The sequence below is a fragment of the Leucoraja erinacea genome, chromosome 16, assembly GCF_028641065.1.
Source record: "Leucoraja erinacea ecotype New England chromosome 16, Leri_hhj_1, whole genome shotgun sequence".
NCBI lineage: Eukaryota > Metazoa > Chordata > Chondrichthyes > Rajiformes > Rajidae > Leucoraja > Leucoraja erinaceus.
This window is the reverse complement of record NC_073392.1, coordinates 29,813,383-29,827,964: the sequence shown is the minus strand read 5'-3', so window position 1 is coordinate 29,827,964 and position 14,582 is coordinate 29,813,383. Positions and strand designations below refer to the sequence as shown.

Genomic DNA, 14,582 nt, shown 5'->3' with positions numbered 1-14,582 from the left:
TTATAATTTAAAGCATGCCAAATTCCTGTGTGCAAATAAGAAACTTATTTGACTGTAGATCTGGAAAAGTGCCGTCCATCCTCAGTACATTCAGATGGAATCTTTGATTCTAAGTGGTAAATCATACGTCTACTGTCAGCTTGCATATCATTACAATTGTCCGTTTCATTTTAGCAGACTGGCAGTTATCATTATTTTAAATTTGATTGTATCTTAATCCAGCAAAATCTGTACATATTGCCAAGATTTAATTTAATATAAGTTCTACATAACTGTTAGCACTAGAATTACAAGTACTCGTTAGAAAACACATTATAACCTTGAGACTGCACTGAAAAGTCAAAGGCTTGACACAGAAATTGCATCAACATTTTTAATAAGATCACATTCTGTAAGATTGAGGATGTTGGCCCTAATACATTTCTGAAGCATCATATCGTGCTGACTGATGCATGAGGATACCCTCCTATGTTCTTTCCCTACCTAAGCCAGTCTGGAGCGAACAAGTCCATGGACCCTAAGCCATCAGAGTTGTTATCGCAGGGGTCAAATTTTGACTTTTGTCAACCATTCAAGCAACAAATACATCCCTATGATTTTGATGCCTCTGTTCTATTTAGAGCCAACTTAAAATACCCATCAGAGCTGACAGGCATCTGGTGGCTGTAGATGAGGAAGGGTGGAGAGAATCAGATAGGGGGGAGAGAGGAGTGGGATAACAACAGAGGCTAGGAAGTAATTGGTGGAGGTAACAAGGGGCTACAGGTGATGGGAAAAGAAGGTGGAATATAAAATGAGGGGGATGGGGTGGGCATGATGGAACAGTGAGCGGAGGGAACCCGATGGAAGGAGCGTGTGGGTGATGGGCAGACGGTGTGGGTGATGGGCAGACGGTGTGGGTGGGGAAGACATTGGATGATGGGAGACAGTGATTTGTGGGAAAGAAGAATAGGTGTGGGAGGATGTGGGTGGATAGAGTGACAGAGAGGGAGCAGGTCACTTGAAATTAGAAAATGCATTGTTCATGCCATCAGGTTGTAGACTATAAAGGGAGAATATGAGGTGCTGTACTTCCAGTTTGAATTTGACTTCACTCTGGCAGTGGAGGAGGCCAAGGACAGAGAGGTCAATGTAGAAATTGGGAGGGGAATTGAAATGGCTAGTAATCTTGAGTTCCATTGGTCAGTGAGGGTACTCTGCCAAGCAGTTGCTGCCTCGTCTGCGCATTCAGATTCAGATTCAATTTTAATTGTCATTGTCAGTGTACAGTACAGAGACAACGAAATGCATTTAGCATCTCCTTGGAAGAGCGACATAGCAAACGATTTGAATAAATAATAATAAGTGTCCGGGGGGGGGTGGTGATTGGCAGTCACCGAGGTACGTTGTTGAGTAGAGTGACAGCCGCCGGAAAGAAGCTGTTCCTCGACCTGCTGGTTCGGCAACGGAGAGACCTGTAGCGCCTCCTGGATGTTAGGAGGGTAAACAGTCCATGGTTGGGGTGAGAGTAGTCCTTGGCGATGCTGAGCGCCCTCCGCAGACAGCGCTTGCTTTGGACAGACTCAATGGAGGGGAGCAAGGAACCGGTGATGCGTTGGGCAATTTTCACCACCCTCTGCATGGTCTCAAGACGCCACATTGAGAGCAACTAATTCAATAAAGGAGATCAGTGGAGGTACATGTGAATCTCTGCCTCAGCTGGAAAGTCTGGTTGGGTCCTTGGATGGCGAGGTTGGAGGTGCAGAGATAGGTGTTACATCTATAGTTGCAGAGGAGGCATAGATGGGGAGGAAGGAGTGAGCGAAGGAGTCACAGAAGGACTATTCCTTACTGATAGTCTGCTTTACGGAGACTAGTCTCAATTGGTCCTGCCACTGCAAATGATCTGTGCACTCATTTTCAACAGTTGCTCTACTCTAGCACTCCTTAACAGAACAATATTCTTTATTCTATATTCCCTCTCCACACTCTTCCTGCAGAATTGCAAGGCCTCACATTTCTGGCATTGCACTTCATCTGCCAGGCATCTGTCCATTTCACCAGCCCATTTACATCCTTGGCAAACGGCAACAGTTCCCTTTCGAAGTGAAGTCAGTCACATTGCAAGGAGGTAGAGCTCCTCATCCTGCCAACATTGAACGTCTGTTCAGAGCACAGAACACATAAACAGACAGTATTATAAGATATTTGACAAATTCAATAAGTTTCATGTTGTGTGTGTGTGTGTGTGTGTGTGTGACTTTTCTCCCCTGTTCTGGTATTCCAAGTTATTTTATTTTCTATATTTGTCTGAACGACCTTGTGTTGAAATATGTATTTCAGTTGTCATTGATATTTTTAAAATTATAATTAAATTTTAATTTAATCTTTGCATACTGCAATGATTGTTTTCTTATCAAAAAAGCAGTTGGCCATTTTGTCTTTTGCCTAACTTCAAATTGAAAGCAAAATTAAAACTATTCAGTTTCCCAGAAAGGCTAGACCTCTGGTACCACAGCGGTCTTGCCTTTGAACACCCGATCGCAATCATGATCAGCACTGTCTTTTGAGCTGATGTTGAATCCAACCGGCGAGTTTCAGATATGAAGCTTGGCAAAAAAAATACTGACAATACAAAACTGAACCCTAAATTGATGTATTTAAATTCAAAACAGCATATTATTCCATTCGATTCTACTCCTTTCCTGAAGGAGGTACCTCATGCACAACCTCATATCCAGTGTTCCACAAACCCTGTGTGGATCTCGTTCATGAGTTGTCCTTGGCAGAGTAGAAAGTGAATGTTTAACAAGTATGTTTGGCTCAGTACTATGTACAGCACAGAAAAGCAAGCCTAGACATTTTTATTTGAACAGCTTTAAATTGATGAATGATCATCAGAATTCTATTATGTTAATTTCTTCATTTTCATTTTCACTTTATGCCCTCTGGATTTATTTCATTTGGATTTAACATCTAATCTATGTTGTGATTTTCTATGTGGAATTAAGAATAAATAAGAATTGTAAATTTACAAGGTAGTGTGTTTTGTGAGGCCAATTTTCACAAGATCACTTGCATCTTCCAGCATCATCACAACATGACATTAATATTTTATTTGATTGGATTTTTTTAAGAACAAGCAATATGCTAATTTCTACCCAGAAAATTGAGTTCAAATTAACACAATTTCAAATAACATTGATTAACATTATTTTTGTTTAAGCTACATGGGAAAATGAATAAACTGAGAAAATATATTTTTTCCCATTGACAATTATGTTTTTTATGTCACAAAAGCAATGTGTCCAGTGTGTCTCTTTTTACAAAAATCTGGGATTTTTAACAATTCCTTTTTAATTTCTGTAGCTTTTTTCAATGACTTCTGCCAGCTTTTTTGCTGTGATGCAGCAGGTGGACCTGCTGCTTTACAGCACCAGGGGCCCGGGTTCGATCCTTACTGATGGGTGCTGTCTGTACAGAGTTTGTACGTTCTCTCTGTGACCGCGTGGGTTTTCTCTGGGTGCTCCAGTTTCCTCACACACTCCAAAGACGTACAGGTCTGTAGGTTAATTGGCTTCTGTAAATTGTCCCTAGTGTGTAGGATAGTGCTAGTGTACGGGGTGATCGCTGGTCAGCGCAATCTCAGTGGGCTGAAGTGTAACGTTACGTAACTGCCTTTCCATTTTTATTGAAATTTTCGATGATACTACAATTGTCAGGTTGTTGCATATTTTCATCGATGATGGAATTTTGAAAATTGGCCTTTGGTTAACAATCAGCTTGTATGTATTTCACTTCATCTGGATGGAATGTTTAAAGGTGTACGAGAATTTGCTGTAGAATATTTATCAGAATGGCGCAGGTTGTTACTTTGATTGATGCAGTACCATTTGCCCTTTAGATTTGTTATATGTATGTGGACTGCCATGTAGTGTATACGTGTTCTTGACAAATGTTCATTGTATTCAGCTTCAACCTGACCACATCTGCAACTGTTTCACAAAATAAACTACATTAAATTAAAGTAATATTTCACCATTTTGTTTTTTTTGTCGGTGATAATAGATTGAAATTAAATTATTACTTCAAAAGGAATTGCTAGGGACACACGGTTCATTGCGATGTTCAGAATACCACAAGATGTCACTATAACATAATTCAGAATTATTATATTCAAGTTGTAAAGCTTGTTGAAATAGTATTTCTTTTTTATTCTCATTCAGAATTTATGAGAATGAGAATTAAAGGGTGAATGTTAGTGAGAACAGGCATTTCAATTCTAACATAAATTATATTTACCTGGTATTTAATATCCTGGGTTTATGTGAACTCTAGCCAATTACATTCACAATCAGGGTAGTTGTTTTTTTTATTTTTCATGTTTTGTTTTCAAATATACATGTCTGTAAATAAATATCTGATTGTATACTATAAAAGTTTCATTAAAACAGCCACAGTGTGAAGTGTGAATTAGGAACTTAATTTCATCCATTTGGAGTTCATTTTTGTGGTCTAAATGATTAACCTCTGAACTGGATAAGGGGTTGTTGTAGTTTTCAAACTTACCAAATCATATTGAAACAAAGTTCACCTCCAGGAATGGTCAAGTAAATCTTACTTGACAAATAAATCGCTTTTTGTTTAAATCTAGGTAATATGTTTCAAAACATGTTACATCTTTAGAAGTAATGTCCAACATCATTTTGAATCTTGTTTCAACTTGACTTTGTGGATTGATGGTTCAAATTCATTTCTTACCAATAACAAAACAAGCTGATAAGGCACCATTATTGCCACTTAATCTGTGGACCGTTGCTAGTAGTTGCAGTAGATGCAACTAAAACAACATCGGATTTTGGTGCCTGATTATTAAAGACCTTTACTATCATGTTTTCACTCTCTGCTGCATTTTTTTCTGCCTCTTCCACATGCTTTCAGGAGTCTAGCAGCAAAATGGTAGGCCTTCACTTCTTCATGTTTGTATCTGTGGCTCTATCTGTCATTGCCTACTGGGATGTCAGGACTGACTTATGAAGAAAGACTGGATAGACTTGGTTTATACTCTCTAGAATTTAGGAGATTGAGAGGGGATCTTATAGAAACTTACAAAATTCTTAAAGGGGTTGGACAGGCTAGATGCAGGAAACATAGAAACATAGAAATTAGGTGCAGGAGTAGGCCATTCGGCCCTTCAAGCCTGCACCGCCATTCAATATGATCATGGCTGATCATCCAACTCAGTATCCCGTACCTGCCTTCTCTCCATACCCCCTGATCCCCCTTAGCCACAAGGGCCACATCTAACTCCCTCTTAAATATAGCCAATGAACTGGCCTCAACTACCCTCTGTGGCAGAGAGTTCCAGAGATTCACCACTCTCTGCGTGAAAAAAGTTCTTCTCATCTCGGTTTTAAAGGATTTCCCCTTTATCCTTAAGCTGTGACCCCTTGTCCTGGACTTGTTCCCGATGTTGTTCCCGATGTTGGGGAAGTCCAGGACAAGGGGTCACAGCTTAAGGATAAGGGGGAAATCCTTTAAAACCGAGATGAGAAAAACTTTTTCCACACAGAGAGTGGTGAACCTTTGGAACTCTCTGCCACAGAGGGTAGTTGAGGCCAGTTCATTGGCTATATTTAAGAGGGAGTTAGATGTGGCCCTTGTGGCTAAGGGGATCAGAGGGTATGGAGAGAAGGCAGGTACGGGATACTGAGTTGGATGATCAGCCATGATCATATTGAATGGCGGTGCAGGCTCGAAGGGCCGAATGGCCTACTCCTGCACCTAATTTTTATGTTTCTATGTTTCGAAATAAAAGGATCTTAAGCACCGATGATAATTAAATTTCCTACTAATGGGTAATATTAGAAATGTTTTTCTCATTGACTCGTTCAGCACCAAAATTAAGTTTCTAGGTGTAATTTTTTTTTTAAACTGTATAAACAATCTGAGGGAAATGTGAGTGAATCTACATTCTTAAGGTAATTCAGGTACAAATCCAGCTCTTCTGTCCACTGTTCATTACATATTCCTTGAAATATTGTGAAATGCATGACATAGTTGAATTAATTGAATTATGTTAGTACATAATGATAAAAGTTGTTGTCAAAGGAGTCTGATGTTGTGTCCTTGTTATCCAGAAAATGCAAAAACAGTAAGTCGGGCAGTAAAATGAAAATTGTGCATCGAATTAGGCATTGTTTTCCCTACTCAACACAGACTGAGCTATCTCTAGTCCCATGTTCTATTTGGTAGTTCAGCCAAATCACTAATACAAACTTTATTCTAAACACCAAAGAATACAGATCCAACTAGTCTGAAAACAGGTCCCAAAATGCCCATTTTCCTCCACAGATGCTGCCTTGTCTACTGAATTCCTCTAGCACTTTTTTTTGCCCAATCTCTTTAGTCTATACTGATTGGACAGCCTTGTCATCCAAGGAATTAGGTGAATTCTGGTGAATCTCTTTCCATCGAAATCACTCTCTACCATAAATCCCCAACTTATTTTCTGAAAGCTCTTTCTAAATTCTCCCACATGCCCAAATATAATTAATTAAATATTTGGATTATTCACCTTCAGCCTGGCTGAGCTCAGTAAATAGAAAAAAAAAACTTGCATTCACATCCTTGCAGCAAACTTGCAATAAAACCATTTATTAAATACAAACAGCAGTTGAATAATCACTCTTCTGTGTGCACTTAATGTCTGACCACCACATGCTTTTGCCTGTCCTTCAATAATAACCGAGCTTCCAAGAGATAGGGTGATATTGTCTCTGGCAATACAAGGATCCTTTGATGTTGGGAGTGATTAGTAAGACTAGATTTTGTGCTTGTGTGTCTGAAACACAGCTTGATTCACAACCTTCTGACAAGAAATGTATTCTTACACAACCCTGAAACATTTCGCATTTAGTCCATGTCTTCTTGGGAAAAACAGTAGTGCATCCATCCTATGACTGAGAAGTCAATCTGACTCCGTTATGACTTAGTAGCCGGTTGCCTATTTTCAATCTGACTGTCTAATCAATTGGATAATGTCGTCAGTTTTAGTATGGCGTGTACGCTCTGTATGCTACACTTGCAAATCAAAACTAAAGTTGTTTATTGGAATGTTAAGGACTATTTTTTTAAATTAGTTCAGTAAATTCATCAGCCTCCAATTCACTCATAATTCTAGCAACGTCACCGACAGCATGAACTATGTTTATGTTGGAGGTTGTATTAGTGTCAAACAGCCTAATAACGACATTTTATATAATTCAGAACTGTATCAAATATTCTAACGTTATCTTTTGACGGTCTTTGAAAAATTGTGCTGATCTGCTATGAACAGTTTAGTTCACATTCTTTATGCTTTCTACAAATAAATCAGCGGATAGCAAACAGCTGCCAGGTGTACAATGAGCATGCTTCCATTTAGTTCTGTTTATTCTGCAAACAAGTACAGCTTCCTCTTTTTTTTATGTTTCTTTCTTTCTGACCTTTAAAACGTTCACTCATGCTTATCTATTTCATACGTCACTTACTTTCCAGTATTTTACTTAAATAAATTAGCTATCTATTTAAAATATAGATCTGGGGTGTACACACACACACACTAGCAACTCTAACCTCCTCCTTCCTTGGATTCTAAAATAAACTATTAACATCTTTGTCTTACTATCTCAATTTGAACTATCTGTATTCTGAAAAATGAATCTATTATCTTCATATTGGTATTCGATTGTACACAATCCTTAACAATCATGCAAATAGCAAGCTAGACAATCTGTTATAAATATTTATTCAGTAATCCTAAATAATTTTGGTTTAAATCTAAAATTACAGACACCTAAATATTACCTAACCTAGTAATCAGTCTGAAGAGCGATCCCGACTGAAACATTGCCTGTCCATCCCCTGCCCAGATGCTGCCTGACTTGCTGGGTTAGTCCAGCACTTTGTGTTTTGCTCGATTCCAGCATGTACGGACCCTCGTGTTAACAGTTGTAGTTGAGCAACAGTTATTTGAGTTATTTAGTTCTGGTCATTTATCTAACTCATCAATACTAGTGGTAAAACTTTCGAAGATAATTAGCATTCGCGAAAGCAAAAAACAGACCCCTTGTGGACCTCAGTGGTTAAGCAACATCCGTGCAAGATATTTTGGGTCAGAACTCTTCTTCAGACATTTGAAGAAGTGTCCAGTACTAGATGGACTGTCATCTATCCATTTCCCCCATTGATGCTACCTGACTTGCTGAGTTCCTCCAGTTATTTTTTTTGCTCAAGATCACAGTATCTGCGGCATCTCCTGCTTCCACGCATTATTGTATATTGAAATAAACCCTTTGTAAGTTGCTAAGTTTCTTTCAGGTCACCCTTTGATTTGGTATTGGTTTATTATTGACGTGTACATGATACAGTGAAAAATGTTGTTTATGTGCTATCCAGTCAAATTATACTATTCATGAGTACAATGAAGCCTACACAGTTACAACAGATAGTGCAAACAGAAAAATACCAGAATTTGGAATATAGTGCTATATCCATATAGTGTCACAGTTACAGAGAAAGTGTAAATTTTTTAAAGTGCACCATCTGCAGTGAGGTTGGTTGGAAGATCGAGATTACACCTTAGTTTATGGCAGGACCATGGTCTGGTAACAGCAGGGAAGAAGCTGTTCCTGAATCTGTTGCTAGGTGCTTTCAAGCTTTTGTATCTTTTGCCCAATGGGAGAGGGGGAAAAGAGGTGAAAATGGTCCTAGAATATGTTGGCTGATTTGCCAAGTAAGCATGAAGTGTAAATTAAGTTCCTGGGAGGGGAGGGAGGCTGGTTTGTGTGATGGACTGAGCTACATCCATAACGCTGCAATTTCTTGCGGTTTGGTCAAAGATATTGTCCAACCAAGCTGTGATGCATTCCGATAGGATGCTCCTAGTCTTCTAAGGATGGAGAGGCATTGGTGTGCTTTCTTAGCCACAGTTTCAGAGTTTGGCTTTAAACTTGTGCTGGTTTCACATCTCTGAAACAAATTGTTTTACCACTTCTTTCCAAGCCTTTTAAATCTTGATATTATCCTACAGTTTAAGTCAAGTCGTTCGTGCAGATTTTAAAATTAATTAATTCCATGCAAGATCTAGAACATGCACCAATAATATTACACAAGAGAAATGCATTCTTCCCAAATTAACCTGTTCAAACATATATATATATTTCCCTGCAATCGTTTATAATCAAAGGACATCTCTGTAACTGTTCCAACCTCTGATATCCTTTCAAATGTGTGGTGCCTAGAAAAGGACACAATACACAAGCTGGTGTCTGTATCAGGTTTTAGAATTACTATTTTGTACACTCTGCCTCCATATAAAGTGAAGCGGTTCGGCATAGTTCTTACAATTTGGCCAGCTTGCTCGGCACAATTTGGATTGCCCGTTCCTGCAAAGAACAACAAAGAATCTGCTGGAGGAACTTAGCAGGACAAGCAACATCTGCTGGCGGAAAGATATTGTCCATCTGTGCTTAAATATATCCCCTTCCAGAGCCATATTACAGGTCAGGGCAGGGCAGGGCTAGGCATATGTTGCCAGTGGCTGTCAAGATGAATGTGATAATGAATTTCATGCATATGGCTTCTTCTAGGTCTAATTATCTGGAAATATTTCCAACATATAGCAAATTGCTCCCTCATGAGAGGGAGATCACTTAAATAATTTATTCAAACAGCTCATTTTCAATTTAGTCCAACCAGAGACCAATATGCCAGAGGTGAAAGGGAATGTACTTTATGATTCTTCTACTAGCGTGTGACCTAGTGGTGAATCATGCAATACTTGGCACTTGTAATATCTGTATTCTATGAATTTTACTACACCAGCTATGTGTAAGCCGCCATGCCAAGAAGTTCTATCCAGTGACAAAATGGCTAATGTCTGCGTGTGTGTGTGCAGCCCACAACCACATGAGCAGCATGCATGCAATGGACGTCATGCTTCTGTACCCATGGTAATGAAACCGATGATCGATATGGGTGAAACATCACTGCTACTGCCTAGACTGCTCTGGATGAACCCTGCAATACTCCACCGAGTGTAGTCCACATTCATGATGGTCTGCTGCATCCTGCATGGCCTCAATCACGAGAGCAGCTCTTGCCACCACCCATGCAACAAGGAGCAGGAGCAGAAGCAGGAAGAAAAGGGCACCCATTAACCCTTTTATGCTCAGCATCTCCATAAAGGAACTATCCAAGCTGGAGAACAATAACTACATGTCAATTCTGCAGTGGGTATGTTGAAGGGGCAAGAAATGGAGGTGTGTAGATACGATCAAGGAGCTATAGGTCTTTTGGATATTACTGTGAGGGTGGAGATATTTGATAGCAAGGGTGAGAATTATATTTTGAGGTGCATAGATAAAACTGTTTACTATAGTTGCATCTGTTTTGATGTGCGAAGATAAAAACCACCGCAAAGTGATCAACCCCAGTCAAACTGGTAAATGAAACCATCCAAAATTACAAAGAGCAGTTGAATAATCGTCCTTGCATTTGCACTTTCTACATGTCTTTGACTGCCCTTTAATAAATGAGCTTCCATTTATATAGCTCATTTAAAATGGAACAAATGGCTGAAGCCGCTGTACAAAAACAGTGCCAATCAGATATTGACCCAGAGTAGTAAATTGCATTTGCAAAACAAATTGGATGTAGATATATGTAGACTTGTAGATGGTAGAGATATGAGATTTGGAGGCTAAGCTCAACACAAGTTAAAAAACGTTACCAGGATTCTTGTTGTCCAGTGCTGTGCTGCATCAATGACCACAACATGGGTTCAATCATTTTAATATTTTTTAACAGATAATATTTTTCCTTGGGAGGCAATCTAGAGCAAACAATGCCAGGCAACAATTGACAGAGCAATATGTAGTGATAGATAACTGCAAAGGTCCTGGCAGAATTGCAAGGTAAATGCTATCTTGTATCTTGCCATTAGTTCCACCAAGCATCACCTCAACAATCCTATAAACCAGAGGACAGACTGCTCAGAAGTACCTTTCAACATTTTAATCTACAGTCCATTATGTCAACTGCCTGAGCTTATACGATAACATGCAAGGTAGTACTGAGAGCTTCCTCTATAACACTGAGACTTTGTGTAACTGTGGCCGATGATGCAGTGGAAACTGTGACATTGACTATCAGACACATTCAAGTTTGGGTTCATTTTCCTGCACCCAGGCCTGAATTTCAGCATCCTAAAACTTTCCAGCTTTTTCTCTTCTCTATATGCCATTCTACATAATTTCCCAGGCCAGATTCAGTTGTAGAATGATCAATAGTCACATTGCACTTCCCTATTAAGAGTTGTAAATTGGAATTAAGTACAGCAGACTAGTTTCAATCTGAACTAGCTATCATTTTGACTCCCTGCTGATTAGCCGATCAATGAACAGCATGATTAATGCTGACTGGTGTCTTTATTAATAACCATGAGCAAGCAAGACAAAGTTTGTATTCCACACAGCTTAGTCGTCCTTGAGAACCCAACAACATTTTCTGACAGCTATCTGTGCCCATTTCAGGCTTGTGCTAAACTGCTTTAGGTATTCCTTATCTGTTCGTAGTATGTTGGAATTGTGTCTTTGAGTCAATTATGTTTTTTGTTGTGCCTAGTTACCTTTAATTTTAACATGGTTATGTACTAATGTAATGTTTGGCCATTGTAGGTAAAGACCGAGATCAGCATTCAAAGTAAACACCAGACAATGCAAGGTATTGCATTTCCAATCCAGGAAAGTGCCATGACAGCTATTCTCTTACTTAAAGAGAGGAAGATAAATTACATCCAAATGGTATGTAATCCCCATTTCATGGCTTGAATTTTAATCAATGTAGATCAAAATAATTTTGTTAATTGTAGTCTTACAGGTAACAAAATAGGTGGATTATGATAACAAGCATTAGATTAGTGTATAGTATGATGCTTTTGCTTTGGTTAACTTAATTATAGTTGTAACAGATCTGATGTTTCTCAAAGATCATTAACTTTGTTCAGTTGACAACTATGCTACATTTGAAGAGCAGGCCATTAACATTGAACTATTATTCCCCCCCCCCTTCCATCGCGCAAGGCGAGCAGAATCTAAAGATTCTGATGACCTTCCTGGCTGAGGCGAGAAGAAATCGTGATTTCTTCAAAATTAATTTATGACTGCCTACCCTGACTTAAAGCGTTCACAAAGCTAGTAATGTATTGAAGTGTAGACTCCAGTATAATGTATGAAGCTTGGCAGCTAGTTCGTACTGTGCAAGCTCCCACATGCAGCATTGCAATAATGGCTAGCTAATCTGTTTCATCGGTGATGATTGGGGAATAAGTATTGGTCTGCTTTAAAAAAATAATCCCTCCATTTGAGAGAGCAAATGTAGTCTTAGCTTGATGCCCTCTCAACAATGCATGGTGTGTCAGTTTATTTTACTAAAGTCCGTGGAATGGGATTTAAAGTTTAGTTTAGAAATACAGAATGAAAACAGGCCCTTCGGCCACCCCGTGTCTACACTGACTATTAATCGCCTATTTACGCTAGTTCTATGCCATCCCAATTTCTCCCACTCTCTACACGTTAGGGGCAATTTTACGGGGGGGGGTCAATTAATCTACAAACCTGCACGTCTTTGGGATGTGGGAAAAAACCACAGCACCCAGAGGAAACCCACGTGATCACAGGAAGCACGTGGAAACTCCATGCAGACAGCACATGAGGCCAGGATCGAAGCTGGGTCTCGGGTGCTGTGAGGTAGCAGCTCAACCAGCTACACATTGTACCGCCCACAACATGCTGACTCGGGCAAGAGTGCTAATAGTTCAGTCATTAGTTGCACAAAAAGGGAATTAAAATATCTTCCTTCATTTTTTTTTATTGCAATGGGACAATGAAAATGCTGTTCCTTTTTTTACTGGTGTAATACCAATAACGTTAATGGTAAAACTAGCTCTCTTTTTATCAACTAGCCAAGCTCCAATTACTTAATAGTATTACATAATATTTGAATCGTTTTTGGCTCTGTGGCTTATGCAAGTAATAAGCCATGTGATTTAAATCTGATGTGTCAATGGAATAAAAATAAATGACATAGAAACTGAGGCACAATTGAGATATTTGACGTAGTATGATCATACTTCTCAGTAGTTTCAAAGTTGAACCAAGTTACATCAGACCATGTTACATCAAACTTACATCAATGAATATTATGACATTCTTAATCATTGTAGTGTACAATCATAACAGTTCCATATTCAAATTCATAGTAAAATATGTGATGAAATAGAAGAATGACACAGCAGTTCAATAAGTAGGTATGTTACAAAACCTACCTGAATCGTCTTGGAGAATCTGTCCCAGCCCCGTGTGTGTGATTTTGGCGCTGTTTAGAGGGGGCGGGTTTAAAACGCGATTTTTACTAGGCTGTTGCAATCGAAAATGTTCAGCCTAGTAAATCATTAACGGAAAATCGCTGAAAGACCCCGTCGCAAAAGGTATTATTAGTTTTTATGGCCTTGTATAATAGTTATAGTAGTTTAAAAATCACTCTCTAAACCCGCGACCTCTCGCAGCCCCAGGGTTTTATAAAGCAAACAATTAAAGGTATGTACCTTATTTTTACATTAAAAGGGGCTTCTTAAGAACCCTGTATATAAAGTTTTCTATAGCGAATAGTTCATTTTGGGCTCTTTATATCCCGCAGTATTTTTCTGGGCATTTGAGGGCACAAATCCACTGCAATGTGAACGTTCTAAACCAGCGCGTTCACAGGAACCCATTAGAAAGCCGATTTAAATTGACTTTAATTTACAGCAATTGAACACTAAATTCCTTCCATTTGGCCTATAAATTGATGTAAATGAGATTTAAAAATCATGTTTTATTATGAATTATTTGTGAATATTATTTGGACACTTAGGCTATTTAAAAATGTTAATCGTTTATTAAGAAATGGATAGATGTTTAGATCTAGTAATTGAAGTTTGAAATTAGCTACAATTGGGTAACTAACTAATTATATGCTTTAATTTCAGGTCCTCCAAGTAAGATTATTTTATATTTGTTTCAGAATGGTTCAATCTTAGATAACTGAAAATTTCATTCAGTTCTCTTAATTTTTAAGAAGGTTATGGGCTTTTGACTGTCCTCGATCACTGCTTTTTTGTTATGTCCATAGAAAATCAATAGGGAACAAGATGCTCATTTCCGAGTATGAAAATGGCCATAACTTTTTTATTACTTGAGATATGAAAGTGAATTAGGTGTCAAATTAAACTTCATTTTATGCTTTATCGGATGGGATAAATTGCAGACTTGATTTTTTAAATCTCAAAATTTTGTAACATTGCTACAATAAGCATATGTCAAGAGAAGATGCATAACCTATTGTTTTAACTTTTGGATACAAACTGGCCAGCTATGTATTTCCAATGTTTTTTGCTGTTATAAATCCATTTTGTGATCAACAACTGGTCTCCTCACCCTTCACCAATAGTAGCAACTGTATCAATATTACCTTATTTTGGCATATTTACAATAGATGGAAATCTAGTTAATAATTCTTAA

At 38.5% G+C, this 14,582-nt stretch overlaps 1 protein-coding gene across 3 annotated transcripts in view; it reads left to right on the top strand.

Moving 5' to 3' along the window:
• LOC129704733 (twinfilin-2) overlaps positions 1–14,582 on the top strand; it is a 94,525-nt gene that overhangs the window by 68,943 nt on the left and 11,000 nt on the right. For 2 of the 3 annotated variants that reach the window (XM_055648044.1, XM_055648045.1), the window contains one exon: positions 11,700–11,825. In XM_055648044.1, coding sequence (XP_055504019.1) covers positions 11,700–11,825 — 126 coding nt within the window. Of the gene's footprint in view, positions 1–4,920; positions 4,939–11,699; positions 11,826–14,582 lie in introns of all 3 variants that reach the window. The other variant, XM_055648043.1, reaches the window with a different exon arrangement.